Source organism: Canis lupus, chromosome 11 (genome assembly GCF_003254725.2).
Source record: "Canis lupus dingo isolate Sandy chromosome 11, ASM325472v2, whole genome shotgun sequence".
Classification (NCBI taxonomy): Eukaryota; Metazoa; Chordata; class Mammalia; order Carnivora; family Canidae; genus Canis; species Canis lupus.
Genome location: NC_064253.1, coordinates 16427079 through 16446884, shown reverse-complemented (window position 1 = coordinate 16446884; position 19806 = coordinate 16427079). Strand labels below are relative to the sequence as shown.

The 19806-nt window shown below is 39.8% G+C and overlaps 1 protein-coding gene and 1 long non-coding RNA gene across 6 annotated transcripts in view; one reads left to right on the top strand and one right to left on the bottom strand.

The window, feature by feature from the left end:
- The window catches only part of LOC112650546 (uncharacterized), a 101463-nt gene extending 99976 nt beyond the window's left edge, over positions 1-1487 (top strand). For 2 of the 4 annotated variants that reach the window (XR_007413947.1, XR_007413945.1), the window contains exon 5: positions 1095-1487. This is a non-coding gene — a long non-coding RNA (uncharacterized LOC112650546). The remainder of the gene's footprint in view (positions 1-1094) is intronic. The other 2 variants (XR_007413946.1, XR_003130267.3) reach the window with 1 other exon arrangement.
- The window catches only part of SLC12A2 (solute carrier family 12 member 2), a 112675-nt gene extending 93027 nt beyond the window's left edge, over positions 1-19648 (bottom strand). The window contains exon 1 of one of the 2 annotated variants that reach the window (XM_025433338.3): positions 18849-19648. In XM_025433338.3, coding sequence (XP_025289123.1) covers positions 18849-19628 — 780 coding nt within the window. In that variant the 5' untranslated portion in view covers positions 19629-19648. The remainder of the gene's footprint in view (positions 1-18848) is intronic. The other variant, XM_025433337.3, reaches the window with a different exon arrangement.
- Positions 19649-19806: the final 158 nt, after the last annotated feature.

Sequence of the window (19806 nt, the reverse complement as noted above, 5' to 3'; positions counted from 1 at the left end):
AGCTGCCTTAGTACACTGATTTCCCTTTATTTCCCTGTTTTTTTTTTTTTTTAAAGATTTTATTTATTTAGTCATGAGAGAGAGAGAGAGAAAGGGAGAGGGAGAGGGAGAGGAAGAAGGAGAGGGAGAGGCAGGCAGAGACATAGGCAGAGGGAGAAGCAGACTATCCACAAGGAGCCGGATGTGGGACTCAATCCTGGACCCCTGGATCACACCCTGAGCCGAAAGCAGACGCTCAACCACTGAGCCACCAGGCATCCCTATTTCCCTACATTTCTGAGCAACCTTCTTACTATTTCCTCTAAGCACATCAGCATTTGGAAGAGATAAGAGAGATAATAATTTCTTCCTAACAATTACTTTTAAAGAAGAGTTCAATTTTGGATGAGAATTGGTTTTTTGGGTAAGAAATAATTTGATTTTGTATATTTGGGGGTGAGGTGAACCCTGGCACTGAATCTAACTCAATTCAAGTCTACTGTCATAGTCACAATGAAATAGTTTTTCCTGTTTTCAACAAAATTTTCTCATAAAACATGAGTTGTACATAATCTAGGTCTGTTTACTCACTACCTTTGGAATAAACTAAGAATTCTTAGAATGTGAGAACTTCATAACCTGTCTTACTTTAATAACAGCCACCATTTACCAAAACCCTACTGTGTGTGTCAGACAGTTCCCTAAATTACTTACACGTCCTATTTTCCTAAACTGGCACACCCTTGAGAGGTAGATATTATCTTCATTTAAAAAATGAAGAAACAGTCTTTTGAGAGGTTAACATACCCCAGACCACCCAGCTAGACATGTGTCAGAGCAGAGAATTTTCTAAATGGTAGAAGTCCACGTACTACAGTGAGCCAGTTAAGATACTTGGGGCAAGGAGACAAAAGACAGATACATCACCCAACCTGGGAAACTGCCCTGGGAACTTCACAGTTTCCCAGTCATTTTCACTCTTCAACCTTGTTTCCTCTCTCCCTCCTTCCTCTCTTCCAAATCTAAGGAAGCTTTAGACATTGTCCTAACAAAGACAAGCTCTGCACTGTATGGCACCACAGGGGATTATTTCTAAATCTATTTGTGCTTTGCAGAAATTCCCCCAGGGTCTACAATATCTACAGAACTCTTTGCCCTACACAATTCTTACGGACAGCTGCAGCGGACCACCGATGGAGAAGAGAGCCGGGCTAGCGCCCAGACAACATCTATCTGAGAAGGCATGTCAAATGTTTAAATATGAAATTATTTACTACCGAGGGGTTGTGTGTGTTATATAACTTTGGAAGTGTATTCGGAGGCTACTACGGTATGGAAGGTAGATAAAATAGGGTTGTCATTCAGTTTCTACATTATCTAGGGACTTTTCTTTTTCCACTTAAAAACCAAATTAGCTGCTCCAGCTTGCAACTCCTTTCAAAGGTTCCAGGTCACACAAGTTTCTTTCATCCTTTAGATACTTTACACCGCTGTAACCTCTTGATCCCTAGGCTACCTACACATCCATGCCTTTTTAGGAAGGCTTGAAAAATAAAATTACCCACCCAGAACATTTAAGATTTGTCATCAATGTTTTTTTTACCACATACAGTAAGATTTGACACAATTGGAGAAAAGGTAAGTATTAGTTGTTTTTTTTAAGATTTTGTTTATTTATTCATGAGAGACAAAGAGAGAGAGGCAGAGACACAGGCAGAATGAGAAGGAGGCTCCCTCTGGAAAGCCCAATGTGAGACTCGATCCCAGGACCTGGGATCACACCCTGAGCCGAAGGTAGATGCTAGACCACTGAGCCACCCAGGCACCCCATATTAATTGGTTTTAGACTTACTGTTTTTCCAGTCCCAGACCACTTTCCTCTTTCTGTTAATTTTCCTTGAAATTTTTTGTACAAACTTCATACACCTTCAAACTTCGATCCTCTAAGTTAGAAAATTATTGACAGGGTTTTAACTAAAATATTTAATATGATATCATACTGCTTCATTGCTGGAATATTGGTTTTAAAGTACTTTCTTCTGGGGAGCATTTTGCTTGTTCCCTCTGCCTGTAACAAACTTTGAAGATAAATGTCTCCCTCACATCCTTTAGGTCTCAGATTAAATGTAGCATCCTCCTTCCTAGGCTGCCCAACAGTTTCTCCTCATCAGTGCCCCTTGTACGGTCTTCACAGCACATATGGTACTCTGTGATTATCTTTGTTATTCATTCAGTCCTTGTAATGAAGGCATCCACCTCCACTCCTGCAACAGCTATTAAACTGAAGCATCCAAAGGACACAGACTCTTCCTATGATTTTATTCAAAAATACCGTGAATGAATATTGAGTCTTTACAGGCTGTTTTCTAAAAAATGCCCTGAAATGACAGAAGTGAAATTTAACATGTCTGTTCCTGAGTTAGATCCAGGTTCAAATTCCAGCTCTGACACTCAATTTAGTAGCTCCGTAAACTCTGGCAAGTTATTTAACCCTTTTGGCTGTCAGTGTCCACATCCGTAAAATGTAGATAGTAAGACCTACTCCATAGGGTTTGAGAAGATGAAGTGAGAAAATATGATGACTGATAGAACACAAAAATTCTCATACACTGCTGGTGGTAATCTAAATTGGTAAATAACTTTGGAAAAGAAAATTGGGCATTATCTTCTCATATTGAAAACATGCATACTGATCAACCCAGCAATTCTACTATAAGGCACAGCCCTATAGATATAAAATACCTGTATAAAAATGCTCAAATCAGCACTGTTATAATTGACAAATTTTTATCTGGCAAATTATATAATAATTGTCAAAAACAAGTAACAGTCCAAGCATCCATAACTGCAGAATAAATTATAGCATTTCATACAGTGGAAGATAAATAGCAATAAAAATGAATGAATTATAAATACACACAACCATAATAGTAAGCCAAAGATGATAGATAAAAATATACTGTATGGTTCTATTTATGTGAAGTTTTAAAGCGGCAAAATTAGACTAAGAGCTTTCAGGAATACATAAAAATGATAAAAGGCATTAAAAAAAAATCAAGACCAAGTCCCAAGAAAATAATTAAGTCAGGAGAGCATCTACTTTCCGTGGCACAGGGAAGAATTAAAAGGGGTGCATCAAGGGTAGCTGGGGTACCAGCAATGCTCTATTTCTTGATCTGGGTTATGACTGCATAGGTGTTCACTTGATTAAGTTATACATTTATGCTTTATGTTTTTCTCTGCCATAGTCCACAATTAAAAATCAAAAGACTTGGGATGCCTGAGTGGCTCAGTGGTTGAGCACCTGCCTTTTACTAAGGGCATGATCCCAGGGTCCGGGATTGAGTCCCACATCAGGCTCCTGCAGAGACACTGCTTCTCCCTCTGCCTGTGTCTCTGCCTCTATCTCTCTCTGTCATGGATAAATAAATAAAATATTTTTTAAAAAATTTAAAAAACAATAAAAATAAGAAAAGACTTAAAAGATTCAACTACAATGTGTTTTAAGTACTTGGTGTATTGTCTGACACTGAAAGTAATTACTCAGTACATTTTGGCTATTATCATAATAAGCAATCTTTATTGCAACTGTCCATGTTGCACACTTTAATACCAGATGTCAAATGAATAACACAGAACAGCATTAATCTAGACTCTACTACACAGCTTCTCATAAATTGCTATTAGCAGGGCTTCAAATTGCCTCTGGAAGAAAAAAATATAAAACGATTGTTACATACAAATAGATCACCATTCTGCATGGTGGTAAAAGATACAACACCTACACCATCTGCAACTTAGTGAGACACAGCACAAATAACGTGGTTTGATAAGGCTCAAACTGCTAAAAAAGTTTTACAATTTACCTGGTACTAAAAAATGTGCTTATTAATTTAGATAGCTTCCTCTCTTCACTATTTCCACTAGTGGCAAATGATAACCACTTTACATCAACCAGGGTTCATGTTAGATTGCATGGTCTGTGAAGAGAAGCAAACTTCTGGGCCCAGCTTTATTTAAGCAAATCAAATCATTAATGACAGGCAGGAGTAAAAAAACCTTTATTTCAGGACACTATTAATAAACAAGAATTGTTCTTTGTTTAAAAGCAGATTACTGATTTAAATAAACTCAAAATTACATCTAAAAAATGTTAAAATTCACCAAAGAAATGCAATTTAAATCTTAAAAACTTCTGAACTAAGGTGTTAATAAAGCATTTTAGAGATGATAAATCTCTCATATAATTTAATAGCATCTGTTTACTACTAAGATAAATATTAAATTAATATCCCGAAACATGGCCAAATCTGTAGCTAAAAATGGACATACACATAGGCACATTTAGATGCCAAAGTGGCTGGGTTTATTCTAACAATTTTTTCATCAAGTACTAGCCAATTATATCATCCCAAAGCTACCAACATTTCCTATCCGTGCTGTCGCTGATTGGTGTATTCAGTGTAATGCTCCCCATACAGACTACTCTCTCAAAACAAAGTATTGTTTTACAGGAATCCAATCTGCTCTGGTTAACAATGGTCTATTAATATCCAGTGGCATTAATGCAAAGCTCAAAACTCAAGTGCGACAGATAAAAGTGGATGGTGTGACCATGTGACTTTACAATGAACCAAGTCAGAACTGCTGATTACAGTCAAAGAATTCAGTACTCTACCTAGCCCATCATATTCTTTACTATCCATTCAAGACTGAGTTACAACACTGTGCATTAAAAATAGCATAATGTATGTCTTATTTCAAATCCCACACGACTTGCTAACTTCAACAGTTTGAACCTAACTCAAATTACCAGAAAACTTATACCTCCCACTATCAATTAATAACATGACTCTGTGATCTACATTTCAAACTGTCTTATTTTTAAAATAAATTAAAGTTGTCAAGGATATGAATACATGACCAGTGGCATCATAAGTGGGTAAAATATTAGAAAAGTAATATAGATAGAGGTATATATCATGTGGTATTTTGTTATACCACATGATAGCAAAAACTACATAAGGGCATGGCGTGCACTTGGAATTTCATGTATTTTTCACATGAATATATGGTATTTCTCACTATAAATTATCATCTTTCTCATTTTCTACAGAAGGAAACTGAGAATCAAAGAGGGCAAGTCCTTTTTCTAAAGGTTACACAAGTACTAAGCAGAAAGGCCAAGATTTAAATCCCTGACTCGCTAATGTCTCAACTACACACGCATGGTTAAAAACAAAACAAAACAAAACCTAGGGCAGATGTAAAAACAAAACAAAACAAAACAAAAAAACAAAACTCTATAGAGGACACACTCTTGATAGATACAGCTGCACTGGGTGAGATCCCTCAGTATGATGCCTTTTTTGATGGAGATCATTCCCCAACTGTATGTAACTCAAAAGGATGGAAGCCTTAGTAACTACAACTATCAGAGAAGACAGTCCAAAGCCGAGAGAGAAATTGGAAATGAAGTGGCAATCTCCAGAGAAAAAAATGGAATGTCAAGGGTTAGCTTTGTACCTTGGCTAACCATTAAATTACACAGGTATAGATAGTGGAGACCTCCTTACCCCAAGGAGGCAGGCTAAAAAACCAGCAGCTGAAAACCATAAAATAATAAAGAGCTATATCAGCTACTGCATAGCTGGGAAACAGGAACCATTTTGCAGTCTGAATCCAGGCAAGTTAAATACCTGGTGGAACAAAAAGCAATAATCCTTAAGAGAAAACAAAACCAGCATTACCACCCAATGGTGCTACAATGTATTATCTAAATGTTCAAGTTTCACTTCCAAAAAGTAATAAATAGGGAACTATAACTCATAATTGGGAAAAAATAATTATTAGAAATTAATGCTAAATAGGTCCAGATGTTGAATTTAGTTGAGAAAGACTTCAAAACAGTGGCACCTGGGTGGCTCAGTAGATTAAGCAGCCAACTCTTGATTTAAGCTGAGGTCATGATCTCAGGGTCCTGGGATCCAGCCCAATGTGAGGTTCCTGGCTCAGTGGTGAATCCACCTGAGATTCTCTTCCTGTTCCTCTGCGCTGGTCCTGTTCACTGTCACTCAAGCTGCACTCTCAAATAAATAAATAAATCTTAAAAAAAAAAAAAAGACTTCAAAACAACTATAATAAATATGTTAAACTAAAGATGAATATGGTATCAGTGAATAACAGGGAATCTCTACAAAGAAATGGAAGCTATATTTTAACAATTAGAAATGCTAGACCTGAAAAATCACAAAACCTGAAAAGTTCACTAGAGATGGACTCAAATAGCAGAAGAGAAATGGCAGGAGGAAGGAGAGACCATCATTAACTTACAGACAGAAGAAACTTAACAACCCAAAAAAGGATACATACACACAAAACAGCCCCACACACAAATGCTGAATGCCACAAGTAAAGAGAAAATGATATGGTTAATGGCCTTATCAGAAACAATGGTGGCCAGAAGACACTAGAAGTGCATGTCCAAAGGGTTGAAAGAAAACCCTGTCAACCAAGAAGACCACATCCAGCAAAACTATCTTTCAAAAGTGAAGTGAAATAAAAACACTTTCCCATTAACTGAAAAGAATTTTGTTACAAATTGACTTCCTTTATAAGTACTGAAGGAAGGAAAACAGTACCAGCAACACAGATCTACAAGAATAAAAATGAATAGAAATAAATGATTATGAAATACCACACATGTATTTATCTTTTCTTTTCTAAAGTCATATGATTGTTGAAAGCAAAATGGACAATGTTGTACTAGAGTTTCTAATTTATGACAACAAGTGCACTAAGAAAAGGATTGTTTTTAAAGTTCCTGTATTTTTACTGAAGAAATTCAATATTCTAAGGAGAGCAACCACTGAAATAATAATGCAAAGAAATACATCACTGTAAAGTCAACAGAAGAAAATGGAATACTAAAAATAATCTGATTAGCACAAAAGATGTCAGGAAAGGAGGATTAGGAGACCATGAAACAAGTAAGAAAACTATGAACGAGTTTCAAAAATACCAAGCCTATTACAACCAAATCACAACAGATGTAAATGGACTAAATAAGTCTCTAAGAGAAAATGCAAGTTATGGTATATATATCATGTGGGTACATGTCTCAGAGTATTACCCAAACACTAAAACAGAAGATTACTGTGGGTGACAGAAAACTTTCATTATTTATTTACTAATGATTAGTTAGTTAATGCTAGGTGGGAAGAGTCAAATAAAAAACTGTAGTTTTAAAATGCACATAAAAATGCAAAAATTTTGTATACTTTCCCTATTTTCCAAAGCTTCTGTATTTTTTCAAAATGAAATAATAACATTGTAAATAAAGTACAAAATGAAACCTCTGAAATACCTCTCTAAAGTGCTAGTTTTGGGCAGCCCGGGTGGCTAGGCAGTTTAGCGCCTGCCTTCAGCCCAGGGTGTGATCCTAGTCCCGGGATTGAGTCCCACATCGGGCTCCCTGCATGGAGCCTGCTTTTCCCTCTGCCTATGTCTCTGCCTCTCTCTGTGTGTCTCTCATGAATAAATAAATAAAATCTTTAAAAAATACATAAAGTGCTAGTTTTTAAAAGGATTAATCCTTAGCTTCTTAAAATTTGGTACTCTAGGATGACTTAAGACTGAAATTTCCCCAAAAATGCATAGTTCATTGACTCTCCTTTTTTTATTATGATTTAAAACACTATTGTAAAAAAATTTAAAAATAAAACATTGTTGTAATTTTGGCCAGCACTATACTGGATAGAGATGCTACAATAACCAAAACTCAAGTGCTGTTCTTTGCATCCATTCTAAAGGGCTATTCTAGACTGCTATTTACTGACAACTTTGTTTCTGCTTTTCATGACTTTCTTATCTTTTGTCTCTACCACATGCTGGGTACTTGTGGATCCACCTCTGCCATGTTTTTTTCCCCTTCTAATTTACTTTGGTTCTGGAACCAAAGCACCATATTCGTTATAACTATGTATAATCATACAGTCCGTAAGTGTAGGTATAGTGAACTCTCTTACATGAAAGCCTTTATTTTTATTTATTTTTTTTGCTTTGTTTAATTAAGAGATCAGCCTTTTTTCAGGTCAGCAAACTTTCCAAATACTTGGGATGGAAACAGGTGAGACAGTTTAGAAACTTCTCCAAGCCTACAAATTTACATATTATTATTTCTAGAAATGTACAGATAAGTCAATGCTGTGAGTAATTTATCATAAAGCTTCATTTCTAAAATAGAGAGCCTGACTGTTTCTGTCTGAAACCATTAGGTTCTATAAAAGAGAGGTATGGGGCATTTGGCTGGCTCAGTCACTTAAGCATCCAACTCTTGATTTCAACTCAGGTTGTGATCTCAGGGTCATGCAATCCAAGCACCACCTCAGGTTCCCCACCCAGCATGGAGTCTGCTTGTTCCTCTCCCTCATCCCACTCACTCACACTCGTGCTCTAATAAATAAATAAAATTTAAAAAGAGAGAAAGAGAGAGAGGTAGTACCTAAGTCCAAGTATTCCAATGAACTTTTCAAGATTCATACTTATCCCTTAGTACTAATGTATGATTTCCCTACAGGATTTTAATAGGCCACTGAATAAACAACATACATACTTGTCCTAATACCTCACATGTGAGCCTTCCATTAAGGTGCCCAGGTTTAAAAACAGTCATCTATCACTTACTGGCTATGAGAGGGGCAAGTTGCTATCAGCCTCTGAATTGCCTATCTATAATTTACCTGGTTTGGAAGGTTCTTGTGCCGAGACTATTGAAGCTCCTGAAACATGGCAGATACCCAATCATTGGCAACCTAATGCAATTCAGTGTACAGTTATTGAAGGGTTAAAGCCAGGGCTCCCATAGTTACCACTTATCTATATGAGGGTATTCCAAAGTTGAGTATCACCCCATTAAAAAAATAACAAATGTACTACTGTTGTAGGCATAATCAAAGTTTAAGTAAGACTCTCAACATATTCTGGGACACTGGTTCTCCAACCTGGCTCTCTGGTAATCACCAGAAAAGCTTTCTAAAAACTACATATATTCTTTGGGAGAGAAGAGTCTGTAATTTTTCTCCAGGTGATTCTTTAAGAAATTTGGAAATCACTGGCCATAAGAAAACAATAGAGAGAGAGAGACTAGTTTCAAAAAGATTCAGTCTCCCCAAGTATTAGTTGTGTGATTTTAGGAAACCACAACCTTGTCAAATCAGACTGCTACTCTAGGACCTTCTTAAAACCTACTTCCTCCAAAGATAGATCTGAAGACCAAATATAAAATATATAAGCTAAGAGTGCCTTGGAAACTTTAATACTTTTTACAGCATTAAGAAATTCTTCATAGTCTTTCCAATTAAAGACTCAGATTTCCATTCTCAGATGGAAACAGGCACATTCCACCGATTCAACAAACACTTAATGGATTGACTAATAAGTCTAAACACCGTTATGTGAGGAATGATCCTATGCAAAATTACAAGAAAATTTGACTTTAATAATTTTAAACTAGTGATGATGATTTAATGTGGAAGAAAGGAAGAAAGAAAAGGTTGGAATGAAGGAAGTAAAAAACATACCCTTAAATATCACTTCCCATCACAGCTCTAATTTTTCTGCAATGATAATGTTCCAGGGATGCCTGGGTGGCCCAGTGGTTGAGCATCTGCCTTCAGCTCAGGGCGTGATCCCGGGGTCCTAGGATTGAGTGGTATATCAGGCTTCCCCCAGGGAGTATGCTTCTTCCTTTGCCTACGTTTCTGTCTCTCCCTCTGTGTATCTCATGAATAAATAAACAAAATCTTTAAAAAAAGAAAAAAAAGTTCCAGCTCTCCAGTGGTCCAATATAGCCATCAGTCTCACATGGGTATCTGAGCACTTAAAATGTGGCTCTAGTAAGTAACTGAAAATCGGAATTTTTAACTTAAATTTATACTCAGTTTCACAGCCACATGACTACTAGTTACAGTATCATAAAGCCCAGCTGAGAACATTTAAATATATAGGTCTTTTGGGAGATATGTATGGATAGGGAAAGGCAGAGGAAACAAACAAAAACTCAGTAAGATTCTACTTCTAACAAACTTTTTTAGGGGCACCTGGATGGCTTAGTGGGTAAAGCATGGGGCTCTTGATCTGGAGGTTATAAGTTCGAGCCCCATGTTGGGTGCAGAGATTACTGAAAAATAAAATCTTAAAAAAAAAAAAAAAAAAAAAGAGGCTTTCTTATGTAATTGTTAAGATTTTCTGACTAGAAAATGATACATTCATGCAATAAAACTGAGGATTCCATGTTTTCTACATTATCTTCAAAGAACTAAAAAAACAACTATCACGGGTATTTTAAAAAAGAAAACAATAAAAAAAAATAAGAACTTATACAGTATTAAACTACAGGATACTGGAATCACCAGCTGAATTACAATATTTGCTCCAAGTTCCAACCCTGGCTCAGGCAGTTACAAGTGCTACAATTTTGGACATGTTAGTAAGCTTTTCTGCTTCTCAAACTCCAAATGTGCCTATCAGGGTAATCTACCTGTCAAATGTCCGTTAGAGATTCTAAATAACAAATATAAGGTTTATCTTTAGCAGTCCATTAATTTACAAAGAATGAGTTCTATTATTAAAAATGTATTGATTGAAGGTCTGCTAGTTTTCTATCCTCTAGCTAGGACAAACCACTTTTTCCCTGAGAGCCCTTATTTCAGTTAATAATAGTCTATTTATTAATGTGGTTTTTTGAGTTGGCTTGAGTTGACCTCAAGGTCCATGAGAAGCAGACTATATCTGTGGCTACTTATCATTATCTGTCCTTAGTACCCTGTTATATACAAGGTGATTAAGCCAAGGGGTAATATATTAAGTCTGTTTTTAAAATATTCTGGGCACAATAGTGATGGGAGGGCACGGTGAATACAGGGAACCCAGTTAGAAGGCTACAGAGGGAATGTTATAATTTGGTTTAGGATGGCAGTAGTGAAGATGAAAAAAATACTTAGGAAATAAAGGTGATAGAACTTGGTGATAAAGTGGATGTGGAAGAAAGAGAGAAAGTGTCAAGGATAACTCCTATACTTCTCACCTGTGTACCACAATGACTAGTGGTACCATCCATGCAGACATAGGGCACACTGGAAAAGACAGCCTGGGCTGTTTTGGAAGAGGAGGGAGAAAATCCTAAGTTTGTGAGTACAGGATGTCTTTAAGATAAGAAACAAAAACCCCAGCAGTCACTGGATGTTCTGAACTCAGTAATGGGATGTGGGTAGGACACAAAATTTTGGGATTCACTAGCCTATAGATCACACAGCATAAGAAGACAAAAAGGAAGACAGAAGAAGGAGAAAAGGCAGAATCCAGCCTTGAGGATGGCTAATTTAGAGATGAAGTAGACCCCTGAGACACTGGACTGAAAGAACTAGAAAGTTAAAAGACAAAATGGTGTTATAGGAGCCAAAGAAGTGAAAAGAAGACCTCAACAGAAAATCAAATTCTGCTTGGAAGGTTGAATGCTGATGGGGGTTTGGGACTAACTAATAGTTTTCTGGACTTGATAACAGGGTGGAGGTTACTGCTAACTTTAACAAGAACTATTTAAGTAAAATGATGGTGTAGAAGGTCAGGGTCCTCATGGGTCCTTTAAATCTCCCCTGGAAAAAAATCAAAAGCTCCAAAATGACTCATATGCTGAGAAGTCATTGTTGAAGGAACTAATTCACCAACAACCTAAGAACCATACCAGATGTTTCTATGATTCTTAACCTAGATGAATATCTAATTAGTAATGTTCAGGAAAATTTAAAGCAAGGAAACTTTAGAGCCCAAGGGCACCACAAATCACCTGCCAGAATTAGCTTCTGCAGAGAGACAACATTCCACTAAGCTATTTTTTGCTTTTCAGATTTTCCTTTTTTTTTTTTTTTTTTCAGATTTTCCTTATCTCTAATTAGAAATCTCCTAGTTCTCTATCACTAGTAAGTTTCTCATAACAGGTTTTAAAAAGCACTGATACAAATTCTAGTAAAAAATCAAAGGATAAAGTAGCCAGTGGCAGATAACAGCTTCCATATTTTAAATGAGAAACTACTAATACCCTTTTTTAAGATATAGAGTTGAGAGAGAGAGAGCATGCGCACATGCACAAGCAAGGGGAGGGGGCAGAAGAGGAAAAGAGAGAGAATCTCAAGCAGACTCTTGCTAAGCACAGAGCCCGCTGTGGAGTTCGATCTCATAACACTAAGACCATGAGTTGCACCAAAATCAAGAGCTGGATGCTTAACTGAGCCATCCTAGGCACCCAACACTGATACATTTTTAACTTTAGTATTTTAAGTTGTTTTCCTTGTTGTGCATCCCTCACTCTTTCACCTTGTGGAATTGACTCGTTGCCCACCCTTTTGTAACTTTTGAAAAACTACTGGTTTTCATGGCTTTCCCTAAAATTGAAGAATAAAAGCACATTTTTATGCTAAAATGAAGACCTACTTTCTTAAATACTATTATTTCATAAACCAGTGGCCGCCATTTTATTATGTTTGCCCTACTGCAGAACTAATTTTTAGAATAAAACCCAACTCTTGAGTTCACCTCCAAAACCTGCTCTTCCCAGTCTTTGCCATCTCCATAAACATCAACTCTAGTCTATAGAGCAGAGAAACTCTGGCATTAATCTTTCTGTACACCCCTCATCCAAAATATCAACAAATTCTAACAATTTTACTTTTAAACATACCCAGCATCTTAACACCTCTCATCATATCAAACACTGTTACCTCAGGTTTGTTCCTCACTTTTGCTCTGACCTCCACTCCTATCACTCTCCCTCTTGTTCCTCCAATCTTACCAGCCTCCTTGTTTCTCAGTCATGCCCAGCACACTTCCACCCCAGGGTCCTGATGTTCCTCATTCACTGCCTGAACTGCTCTTTTCTCCCTCATTCCCTTCTTGCATCTGCTCGTGCATCAAAGGGGCCTTCTCTCACTACCCTTATACAGCACAACATAAGCCATCACTATCTACCCACCTTTAATTTTCTTCACAGTAGTTACTTCTGACCTATTTGCCCACTGACACCTACCACCAGAATGAAAGCTCCATGACTTAGCTGTGTTCATGGCTGTATCTCCAGCACTTAAAACAGTACTTTTGCTGGTGCTCATTAGGGCTTTGTCAAGTAACTAAACCCATATTCATTTCACCTCAGCATGGAACCTAAAGGATTAGTACTTTGGACTTTCCAAACATTCAAATAAAACATGTAATTAAAATTATTTAAAACAGGACTCCTGGCTGGCTCAGCGGCTGAGTGTCTGCCTTTGACTCAGGTCATTATCCCAGAGTTCTGGGATCGAGTGCCACATTGGGCTTCCTGCAGGAAGCCTGCTTCTCCCTCCACCTATGTGTCTCTCATGGATTAATAAACAAAATCTTAAAAAAAAATAATTCTTATATTTAAAAAATAAAAATTATTTAAAACAAACACACTCAACACATAAGTACCAAGAGACACTGTTCTAGTTTCATAGGAATGGGAATGTGAGTATGGGAATACAAATATACATAGAGAAGACATCATTATGAGAGGAGGTACAGTTCTGTCACATTTTAAATCCCAAAGTTTATCTTTCCTTCTACCCAGGCAGTCAATTGGTATATAGCAGGGTAACTACATACAGTATTATGGATAAACCAGAGTTCACCTCAGGTAGCATGGTTTTGTTTAGCAGGGTGAAGCCCCTGCCAAAAGTGCGGAATCTTTCAAGTTTGACTTTGCCATGTGTAAATATTTCTTATCAGGGTCCCACCTTATTCGGTGCTAGAACTCCTCTACTCTACCCCCCTTCCCAAGATGTGACCCATTCTTTCCTTCAGGAACCTTCAAGGACCCAAGTTATGTAATAAAGTCATTATAGTGGGTGGAATTTCTTGTCCAAGAATCAGCAGAGTCCACTCAGAGAAGCAGCTACATAAGTTAGTGGAAATAACACTGTTTAAAGTTTTATTTAAAGTCTTAAGAAGGAAGAACTGCCTACCCTGATACATCCAAAGAACAAATGTTTATTAAGTACCTATTGTATGTATGGAGATAAATGAGACACAGGCTTAGATTCTATGAAAGGGACAGTCGTTTTCATCAATAACCACACTATCACAAGCATTCCTCCTCATTTCTCTCAGTTACATCATCATTCCACTTTCATGAAGTCAGGACAGCGGGGTAATGTTGGTAATCCCCAGCATGTCCCCCTCAACATCCCTGCCATCTCAGGGCAGGTTCAGGCAACAGGTAGGAAGATGAAGAGATAATAAGAAAAAGAAGCTACTATGTCCTGACGTTAGAGTCAGAAAACTCTGGGTGTGATTTCCAGTTGTACCACTTTCTATGAGTGGCATTAAGCAATTTCTTCAGCTTCTATGAACCCATTTTATCATGAGTAAAATATGTGAAAGACCTGTTTCTTAGGAATTGTATGAAAAATGAATAAGTTCAGTAAGACATAAAAGATACTGAATATAGTTCCTCCCTCTTTTTATTAACGAGAAAGGCTCTAATGGAGAGGCCATATGCAAAGGCAACATACCATCAGCAAAAGGGTCCCAAGCCTTGACTACAGGACAACTGTGCAAATGTAATTCTACATTTAAAACTGTTTTAATAATGCTTTAAATCCTGTAGAAGCAATTATGGATTGTCTACCACTCATATTTTCCACATTTGATAATCATGCTTCCCATCATACATGTTCAAATTGCTCAGCAAATACTAATTTGTTTGACCTCCACTTTTAAATTTCTCTTTGTAGGGGCAAGAATCAGTACTTTGGACTTATTTTTTGAAAAAAAAAAAAATTTTTAAAATTTCTGCCATCAGCCCTGAGGAGTTCCTGCCTTCTTTAAAACTCCTCTCTCAGCTTCCCTGACACTGCTATCCTAGCTCTTTCTCACCAGCCTAGCAGATCCTTCTCGCTTTCCTTTGCGAGTGTCTCCTCAACCTTTAACAAACCTTTACACATTCACTATGCCTAATCTCAGATCCTATTTCTTTTCTGTTATTTACCCACTCTTCCTAAGTCGTCTCAAGTCCATGACTTCGGACTCTCCCTATCTCTCTATACATGCACACACACACACATTTCTATGTGTTAGATGCACACATGTATATATACACATACATGCATATACCCATGTGTGTACATATACATAGAGATATACATGCACACATTTATGTAGATATAACATGTATCCTGGCCTCCTCCCTCAAAATGACTCTTGGACTAAGATGTCTTATAAACTACTACTCAAGCACAATTCCTTCTTTCCCTTCTCAAATCTAGTCCTCCTCTTGTGTTTGCCATCTCAATGGCAGCAACATCTGTTCAGTTGCTCAAGTCCAAAACCTGGGAACCAGCTCCTCTTTCACTCCCACATCCAACCCACCTGCATGCGGTTCATTCTGCCACCAACTCTTATTATCCGTAACTGAGTAATAGCTTGGGTCTCCAGGCTTCCATTGTTGCTCCTGCCAATCCACTCTTTATCCAACAGCCAAAGATGTTAAAACAAAACAGATCATGTTGCTACCTCATGAAAAATCCTTCAACAACTTGCCACTACATTTATAATAAAATCCCCTGGCCTCCTTATAGTTCTTTGGACATATTACGGTCTCCCCTCACTACATCCTCATACACTGTTTCTCTGGCCTGGAATGCTATTCTGCCCTTTCATTAATTCATTCTTTAGCTTTCAGCTTCAATGCCACATTTCTCGAAGAAGGCCTCCCCAAGCCCAATTACAAAGAGGTCCCGTGATATCCTTATTAGTATTAGTATCCTATACTTTTCTCATAGGACTAAAAGTAAAGTTTGTAACTATATTATTATTTGTGCAATTATTTGGTTAAGGTATATTTAGACAAAGTCAGCATGTTTTGCTAACCACTCCATCATCTCACAGCAACAGCCAGGTGGCCAACACTTCAGAAACTCCTTTCTCCAATAAATATTTGATAAATGGAAAACTCATGAGTCCTGGCTCTACAATGGCTGCATAACACAGCAAGACGCACCATGGAAGTGCACTATTCTACTTCATTTGGATTTTCAGGGAAAAAACTTTAGTTTTTCACAGTGGTGGGCAAAGAAAGGAATTCAAGTAGAAGAAAGGCTATGTAGCCCTTTCCCCTAACATGTTTCTAGAGTGCTTGTCTTTTACTTCTTTTGCTCTTTGATAGAACCTAGCACAGAGTCAGATCCAGTTAAGGTGGATATTGAAGCACTTAGTGATCAAAATAGACCATGGAACATCAATCAAGTGTTAGAATTAAGTGTTACAAATTCCTAAATATTATGATTCACTGAGGGCTAGAAACATTAGAATAGGTTAAAGTAAATTTAGATCGAGTGAGGAACAATTTTGGGGGATCAAGTAAAACCATGCTATAACCTTCTCTGCCCTCCTTCAACAGCAGTATGTCTCTATACTCAGATTGGTACTCCTTATGTTTCTTCAGTCCATTTGCTAAATTCTAAACAATTCTATGCTTTTTCACTGACTATACTGGACTTGAGTGGCAGAAAGTGTAAAAAAAAAAAAACTACACAGAATTCACTATACCACCTGTTGCATAAATGGAGCTATGTTGGTAACATTTTATATACTATATTCATCATGCAGGAATTAAGAGAATTTATTTATTTATTTTAATATTTAAATTATTTTTAATTTTTATTTATTTATGATAGTCACAGAGAGAGAGAGAGAGAGGCAGAGACACAGGCAGAGGGAGAAGCAGGCTCCATGCACCCGGAGCCTGATGTGGGATTTGATCCCGGGTCTCCAGGATCGCGCCCTGGGCCAAAGGCAGGCGCCAAACCACTGCGCCACCCAGGGATCCCTTAAGAGAATTTAAAATTTGAAATCCTAGAGTTGACGCGCTACCTGAAAGACCAATATAGATCAAAATAATAACGATACAAGCCATTATACTCTAGGCAGTAAACATGGGTCTTGATGTCCCCCTTTTTTTTTTTTTTTTCCTAATCTTCAAAATAACCCTGAAAGCTGAGGAAGAGGAGGCTCATAGGTTGGGTAGTTGCTTCAACTATACAGCTAACAATACAAGTGTTCTTTTTAAGAGATTGTAAACTGATCAAAAATGCCCAAACAAAAAAAAAAAAACCTCTCAAGTTTTGGAGAACCTGGAAGTGCTTTGTTGTTCAAACTTGAAGTACTTTGTTGTTGAGAGAATTTAAAATAAAAACTTTCCTAGGATGTTTACAAGTTCAAGATATTTAACATCCTTCAATTTAAAAACCCTTTTTAAAACTTATGGGTAAATATAGACTAACTACTTAACTACTCAGCTTTGGTGCAATCTGAAATACGGCTTTATGATGTTTTTAATAATATATATGCTATATACTGGAAGGGAAATTACCAGCTATACATCTACTTTACAGAGGCTTAGAATTTGGCAAGGATAAAAATAATAAATTTGAAAGAAACTAGAGGAGGACAAATAAGTGTTTTAAAAATTGTCTTCTGGTATGACAAAATACCATCATGGAGTAACAGGAGTAGTATTATCCAAAACTGAATGTCAGGCTTTTAAAGAATCAGCAAGCTGCAAGAATTGGGACCTCTGTAATTATTTCAAATCGTATGAATGTTACATTATCAAACACTAGGACAAATACAGTCTCGAATGAAACGACTGTATGAGAGCAAATAATCACCTACAAAGAAATTGCCTATGTTCTGTATTTAAACTTTTCCACACTGTGATCATCATCCTATGTGGTACCAACTCTTTCCATTCACAAAATTTCATCAGCGTAGTCACTTAGACACTTGTTAAAGTAGTCCCAACTCCTAAAAGTTAAATATTAATCAAGTTTCAGAAGCACTGAAGTTATCTCAAAACAATGATTTTATACCCTGATGAAATAAAAAGATGATGTGGCCATAAAAAAATAGAATCGTATAAATCAATAGACTTTTGGGGATGGATTTCTGTTCACAAATATAACTACTTATGCAAGACCCTAGAAGGTCTTTCTGGACATTCTCCACACACGCAAAACAGTAACAAAACCCCCACGATTCCCTTACTTCTCTTTCTCACCTTGTACCTTTCTCCTCACCCTATTTTGCACTTTGCCCACCCTCCCAACTTTTTATATAGTCCTCTCACAAGAAGTTTACGTAATAAAACACAGATTTATGCCATGATCAGGAACATCATCACATCCCAAGATTTGTTTGATCCTTTGCATATTCAAGATGGCAGGAATTGAGCTTTAATAATCCACAGACCACAAACACACCCTGTTAAGATCTTCCTTTCAAACACTACGGTTCCCACTCTCGGGACCCCTAACCGGTGCACGCACATAAGCCATACGACACAACCCCTAAAAAGGGCACAGGCGGTGGGGGCCCTCCACTGTCTTCCCCAGAGAGTAAATCCTCACCGAAACCATCCGCACACACCCTTCCCGGGCCCACCAGCACAACTGTCATTCGGAGGAGGGATGGCTGATGGCTAAGCGTGGGTGAGAAAGCAAGCATACACGAGGGACACACGCAAGTGGACGGTGAAGGCTGTTCAACCCGGTCCCTCTCCGGTCCCCTAACCGGCTCAGCCCGCTGCAAACTTCTAAGAGGTTAAGTTACATTCCTCCGCGATTCCAGCCTTGACAGCTGCCTGCAGAGATGCCCACGAGCCGTGCACGTCCGTTCCCGCCACCTCACTCACCCGTGGCGAGGCGGCGGCCACATCCCGCGGTCAGCGAGGACCAGAGGTTGGGGATGAGGCAGGGCTGGCGCGAGAGGGCTGCGGGGAAAGGGCTGGGAGCGCTCACCTTCTCCAGCTCGTCGTGGAGCTCGGCCAGGCTGGGCCGGAGCAGCTTCTCGCCCAGCTGCGCCGCGGTGTGCCGGTAGTGATCGATCCTGGGCACGGCGTCCATGGTGTTGTGGCCAAAGGTGCGCAGGTAGTAGGTGTTGGTGTGGGTATCGTAGTAGTAGTGCTGGTGGTGCCCGCTGCCGCCGCCGCTGCCGCCGCCGCCGCCCGAGTGCAGGCTGCTGCCCTCGCTCAGCACCGTGTCCCCGCCGTTCTGGAAGCTCACGTTGGGCCCGTCGCCCGCGACCCCCGCCGCGTCCGACAGGCTCTCGTCGGCAGAAGAGGAGGCGGCCGGGTCCACGAAGTTCACGCGGAAGCGGCCCTTGGCTTCCTCGCTGCCCTTGCCCGGCCCGCTCTCGCCGCTAGCTTTCCCGTCCGCCGGGGTCTCCCTGCCCCCGGCCCCGGCCCCGGCCCCGGCCCCCGCCCCGGCCCCGGCCCCGGCCGCCGCAGCCCGCCCGGCATTCTCGGAAACGAGGTCCACCTGGAAGCGGCTCTGGCTCGGCGTGGGGCCCAGCGGTCTGCCCAGTCCGTCCCCGGCCGCCGCCGCGCCCTCCCCGCGGACCCCGCCGCCGCCCCGGCTCCCGGCCGCAGCATCCTCCGACCCCGAGGGCACGGCCGTGCCGGGCAGCTCCACGCCGGCGCCGGCGCCCGCGCCCGCGGCCCCCGCGGCAGCCGGCGGCGTCTCCCCGACCCCAGCCAGCCTCGGGGCGCCGGAGGAGGGCGCCGTGGGCCCGGGTTCCATCGCCGCCCGCCCGCGGCGGACTCGGAGAGCCCCGCGGCGCCGCGGGCTGCACGCCCTCCGCGCCCCCCGCCGGCGGTGCCCGCGGCCGCAACGCCCGGTGACGGTGACGGAGCCGCCCGCCGCTGCGCCGCCGCTAGCCCGACCCGCACGAACGCCGCCGGCAGCCGAGTCGGCGCGC